Source organism: Diachasma alloeum, unplaced genomic scaffold, assembly GCF_001412515.2.
Source record: "Diachasma alloeum isolate Michigan unplaced genomic scaffold, Dall2.0 Dall_scaffold_00199, whole genome shotgun sequence".
Lineage (NCBI taxonomy): Eukaryota > Metazoa > Arthropoda > Insecta > Hymenoptera > Braconidae > Diachasma > Diachasma alloeum.
In genome coordinates this window covers 1,679,089-1,684,921 of record NW_021680364.1, presented here as the reverse complement: position 1 = coordinate 1,684,921, position 5,833 = coordinate 1,679,089, and the positions used below count along the sequence as shown (strand labels likewise).

At 43.5% G+C, this 5,833-nt stretch overlaps 1 protein-coding gene across 1 annotated transcript in view; it reads left to right on the top strand.

Annotated features, from left to right (window-relative positions):
* Positions 1 to 3,128: 3,128 nt before the first annotated feature.
* LOC107035662 overlaps positions 3,129 to 5,833 on the top strand; it is a 53,261-nt gene continuing 50,556 nt past the window's right edge. The window contains exon 1 of the mRNA XM_015253194.1: positions 3,129 to 4,247. Within this exon, the coding sequence (XP_015108680.1) occupies positions 3,897 to 4,247 (351 nt within the window). The 5' untranslated portion in view covers positions 3,129 to 3,896. The remainder of the gene's footprint in view (positions 4,248 to 5,833) is intronic.

Genomic DNA, 5,833 nt, shown 5'->3' with positions numbered 1-5,833 from the left:
TTGACAGTTCTGACTAGCCCGTCGCTTAAATAATTGGAATCAACGTTCACCCGGTTAAAAAAATCGATTTTGGCGAAGAATCCAAGGTCTGACACTTTGACCCTTGTGACCCTTGAACCGACTTTCCCCCCGGAAGAATCCAAGATCCGACACTTTGGCCTCCGGTGAAAAATTTTTTTTTTCAGTTTTCACTTTTTCCACATACTTTTGATAGTTCTGAATAGCCCGGCGCTTAAATAGTTGGAATCAACGTTCACCCGGCTAAAAAATTAGATTTTGGCGAAAATCCACTTGCCCCAGAAAACCCGAAAATCTGACCCTTTGGCTGAGGCCAAAAAAAACGGTTTCTCAGTTTTCACTTTTTCCATATACTTTTGACAGTTCTGACAAGCCCGGCGCTTAAATAGTTGGAATCAACGGTCACCCGGCTAAAAAAATCGATTTTGGCGAAGAATCCAAGATCTGACACTTTGACCCTTTCAGAATGTACAAGTCAATAATTAGAAGATCGTTAAAATCGACGATTACAATGCTGCCATTTGGAAGCAAAAATCCTCAAAAGTCCCCGCACTTACTGTTTCAGTTTGACCAACACCTCGTTTCTCTAAGAACCTCAAGAAAATTCTTGGCTTTCGTCAAACCCGTGAAAAAATTTCACACTTGAGTCATCTCTGCAGTTGCCTCATCATCTTCTCCCCTCCAAAAAATAAAAAAACTGTTCATCAAACCGCATCACAAACTTTCCGATGTCACCTCCATCCCTTTTACATGCAACCTTCAAGTACCATGCGCGGTGAAGCGAAAACAATGAGACTGATCCCGAGATTGCAAAGTTTTCCACCCGATTTCCCCTCGAACCTGTAACCAATCAGTCACTGTCCCTCAACGTTGTCGTGCCACCTCGACCCCCGCTCCACCCTTATCCCGAAGTCCTCCAAGTTGGACTATCAAAATGGGAAAGCACATAACTCACTTTCCACCGGAGTAATCACTCGCTGTACCCCCAGAATATCCAAGACATAAAAGTTCCCCGTAGCAAGCAGCACCCGTGACACTCCCAATGTCCCTCAACCGTCATTTTTCCGTCTTTCACATAATTAATTTCGGAAGCCTCGAGTAATATCACAAACTGCATCTCCCTCATTTCCATAGAAATTATCATCCCCTCACTTTCCTAGATTGGCATAATCCTCCTCCACTCTGTTAAGATTAATTGAATCCCGGCAATATCACAAGTTATTCTTCAACTGAAAGTTAAAGTCCATTCCGAACTGCAGTACCAAGTGCAACTCTCCGAAATGAAAAATGCTAATTTCCCCGAAGAAAGTTCAATATCAGCAGTAACAAACGCCACTTGTTTACAATTTCCCACGAGGAAAAACAATGTACTCGATTCGAGTATATATAATACTAGGGGGATACGCCCCCTGTTCATATGATTCCTATATGAATCCCAGAACCCTTATTCCAACCCTTGCGACCCTTAATCTGACGCTCGTGACCCTCATTACACCCCGCGAATACCAAATTTTCATCACCAGCAGTCGAATTGGATTTTTATAATATAGACAGATGCAGAGATCATGTCCCTTATATAGAGCCTTAATTTGAACCTTCTGACCCTTATTTGGGCTTTTTTATCCGACCCTTTCAGCCGTTATTCTAACCCTCGTGAGCCTTCCTCGACCCCCATGACCCTTACTTTGACCTCCTGACACTTATTACGATTCTTATGACCCTTACTCTGATCCTCATTACCCTTATTTTGACCTCGTGGTCCTTATTCTGGCCTTTATGACCCTTATTATGACCCTCATAACCATTATTTTAACCCTTTTAACTCCTTAATATTGGAATCTTAATTTCGAGTATTAAATTTTCGTCACCAGAAGCCGATTGGGATTTTTAAAATATAGAGAGATATAGAGATCCGTATTTCGACCCTTGGGACCCTTAGATTTTGACCTCCATGAGCCTTATTTGGACCCTCAATCTGATCTTTGTCACCCTTAATCTGTTCCTTGTTTTTTGGGCCTTTAATCCAACCCTTGCAGCCCTTATTCTAACCCTCGTGAGCCTTACTCTGACCCTCATGACCCTTACCTTGACCTCGTAACCCTTATTATGACCCTTATGACCCTTATTGTGACCCTTGTGACTCCTTAATTTTGAAGTCTCAATTTCGAGTAATAAATTTTTATCACCAGAAATCGATTTGGATTTTCATCATATAGAGATACTTGATTCAAGTATATTTTGTACTCGAATCAAGAATAACATCCTTGAATCAAGTATATACTCAATATTCGCATTCTTTTCCGTGCAGACAACTCTTAATCCCGAAAACTCACTGTCCGCAATATAATAAAAAACTCCGAGCGAGTAACATAAGGAAATTTAAAACCGCCGACACCTAACTGAATTTTTCGTCTCGTCTTTCTTTCAGATTAAGGAGCGCCGTCACCTGGTTGAATCGACAATTCCGGGGTGGCGTCTTGCGGAGCCCCACCGCAGTTGGCTGAAGGCATAAAACAACCCCGTGAAAACGAAGAAGAAAGAACCAGCAATGTAGGAACAAAAAGCCCCGCACCTCGTGATTTCGCAGCGGAGAAGCCATAAAATTGGTCATGAAATTGTTCACGGGACAGCGAGGATATCCCACGACAGCGGAGGAATGTCCCACGAAGGACCACTCAGGAAGTGTGAAATAATATTCATAACAGTCGATAGCTGGAGCTGAACAGTCCCGAGAGCCCTCTCACCCGCAATCCCACTCGAGTGTTTAATTTCATCGAGCTTTTTCATCACCCGGTAATGATGGTCCAATTGCTGGGATAAAAGAGTTGGCTGTTGTACTCGACCTCTCCACTTACCGTCAGTTCTCCCAAGTGATCATCAGAATCCCCTACGCACACAGCAATGAGTGCCTCCACCGGCATCACACGGACAGCCGTTACCGGCAAAACTAAAATTGACGATACAGCAATGAGAATAAATATCTCATGATAATTTTTGTCGAGTTTAAATGACATAATCGCTGCGATTATCAGTTTCACGTGAACCACGAAATATCATCAGTCACCGTCCGCGTCCCCCAGGTGTGTTGAATACACGCACACCCACAGAAACGCATTGCCATCGCAAGTGGAAAAGCGGAATGAATTATTCACCGCTGATGTGTACAGCGCTGTGTGCAAGGGTGCTCGTCCGGTGACAAAGTATCGCGATTTACGTTTAATCGCGATTTGCAATTCGTCCCTTCCGCAATTCGCTGATCGATTCAATCCCCTAAATTGGAATATTTCGAAGTCAGCTTGATGAGAAGTCGCGAAAAGCTGGGATTGCGCCTCCGCGTGTCAGCAGCGAGTAAGTAATCCTGGTGTGAGGCAACTTGATAATCTTTGGGAGAAGCGCTCCCTCGAGAAGGCGCGGCCGTCACGTTTGCATGATAATCGCAGGGAGTGTGGATTGAAATAAAACGAAATTATTGTCCCCCAGGGGGTGGTCGAGCCCAGTGTGGATAACAAATATGGCGGATTGGTGTGCTTTAGAGAGGGTGAATAGCCGGTGAAACATGACAATATTTATGGTAATGGCGTCGTCGGGTCAGCAAGCTCCTAGCGGAGATCGGAGATTGGAGTGAGTCTGGGGGTGTGACCTAGCCCCCACGCGATTCCCCTCGCTCCTCTGGACACTCCGTCGTGCCTCTCCTTGACAAACGTTTGACTTCTGGCACGATAAATGCTGGCTATCGCCACCTCGGATTTCCACCTTCGTGATAATGTTCGACACCGGATGCCAGTGGGAGTGAAGTTTCGGGGCGACGGGGGTGTAACGTATTGGTGTCGCGTCGGTGGTGGGGTACAGTGAACAGGGAAGACTGCGGCTTCAGAAGGATGGAGAAGGATCGTCACTACCGGGCGTACGAGGGCCTGAAAGCCGCAAACAACGGCAACACGTCGTCCCTCAAGCGCACGAGCACAACTTCCAAAGCGCAGACTAGGCAGATCAGGTGTCTGTGCTTCGGGGGTGTGCCGGACAAGGCGAGCCATCACTCGTTTTTCAAGGGGTTTATGATTAATCTGGGGATTTGCGCGCTTCTTGTGGCCTACACGCTTCTCGGGAGCTTCATCTTTTTGGCTATTGAGGGCGGCGCCGATGGCGGACTGCAGCAGAGGACTCTGGCCACCACTATTGCTAATAGCAATCAGCCCGCTCATCGGAATACTACGGCCTGGCTGAATAAGGTATGGTTGGACAGTGGCAGAAAATTGGTCGTGAAGTAAGATGAAAGATGAGAAACATTTGAAAAGCTAATAGTGAATTTCGGTCAGAAGTTTTTCAGAAATTTCCGAAATAAAACTGTTTGACAGCATCAAATACTGCGCGCTAATTGGGGAATACTGCGCTCTAGATCTGAGTGAGAAAAATAATCAATTAAATTTGATTTCTCAGGTTCACATGGCAATGAAAATGACTGAAAATCACGAAAAGTGAATTTCGGTCAGAAGTTTTTCAGAAATTTCCGAAATAAAACTGTTTGACAGCATCAAATACTGCGCGCTAATTGGGGAATACTGCGCTCTAGATCTGAGTGAGAAAAATAATCAATTAAATTTGATTTCTCAGGTTCACATGGCAATGAAAATGACTGAAAATCACGAAAAGTGAATTTCGGTCAGAAGTTTTTCAGAAATTTCCGAAATAAAACTGTTTGACAGCATCAAATACTGCGCGCTAATTGGGGAATACTGCGCTCTAGATCTGAGTGAGAAAAATAATCAATTAAATTTGATTTCTCAGGTTCACATGGCAATGAAAATGACTGAAAATCACGAAAAGTGAATTTCGGTCAGAAGTTTTTCAGAAATTTCCGAAATAAAACTGTTTGACAGCATCAAATACTGCGCGCTAATTGGGGAATACTGCGCTCTAGATCTGAGTGAGAAAAATAATCAATTAAATTTGATTTCTCAGGTTCACATGGCAATGAAAATGACTGAAAATCACGAAAAGTGAATTTCGGTCAGAAGTTTTTCAGAAATTTCCGAAATAAAACTGTTTGACAGCATCAAATACTGCGCGCTAATTGGGGAATACTGCGCTCTAGATCTGAGTGAGAAAAATAATCAATTAAATTTGATTTCTCAGGTTCACACGGCAATGAAAATGACTGAAAATTACGAAAATTGAGGCAACTTTTCTTCTGAATTTTCAAGTTGCTGCTTAATTCTCGCGATAGGTAGACAATCCAAATTGTCATTGAAAAATCAATAATCATTCATAATGAAAAACGTAATTTTATTGAATTTCCAAGATTAACCGGGATTTCCATGAGCAATTTAGTCTGAGATTGAATTCAAGTTCTGAATATTGAAAATTCAATTGCATCTGTTACCTAAATTCCAAAAAATTTCTACCAGATTCAACAAAGATTCCCAGTCATTTTTCCCCGGAATCACCACCACCAGACACATCCCCAGAAATTTTCTATTCCAACGCTAGAATTTTTCCCGCTCTCTTCTCGTGTCTCCAAACTAAATTACCACAAATCCGTCCTCCCCTTCCTCAATGATCCATCCGCACTTCCCCGATTATTTACCCGCGCCCTGATCAATAAACCTTCGCCCATTCCCGACAGATCCGACGGAATAAACAATTCACAGACAGTCACTAAAACGTGATTTACAGTAACGCCAGTGCTGTAGTCCTATCTCTTCAGCCTCACCTTATCGCAAATCGTGATAGTCTCCTCTCATCACTTTCGTACGTCTCGCCCATTTCCCCGAAGTTTCCAGAACAGAGAGCTTTAAGCGAATTGGCCCTTCCCCCC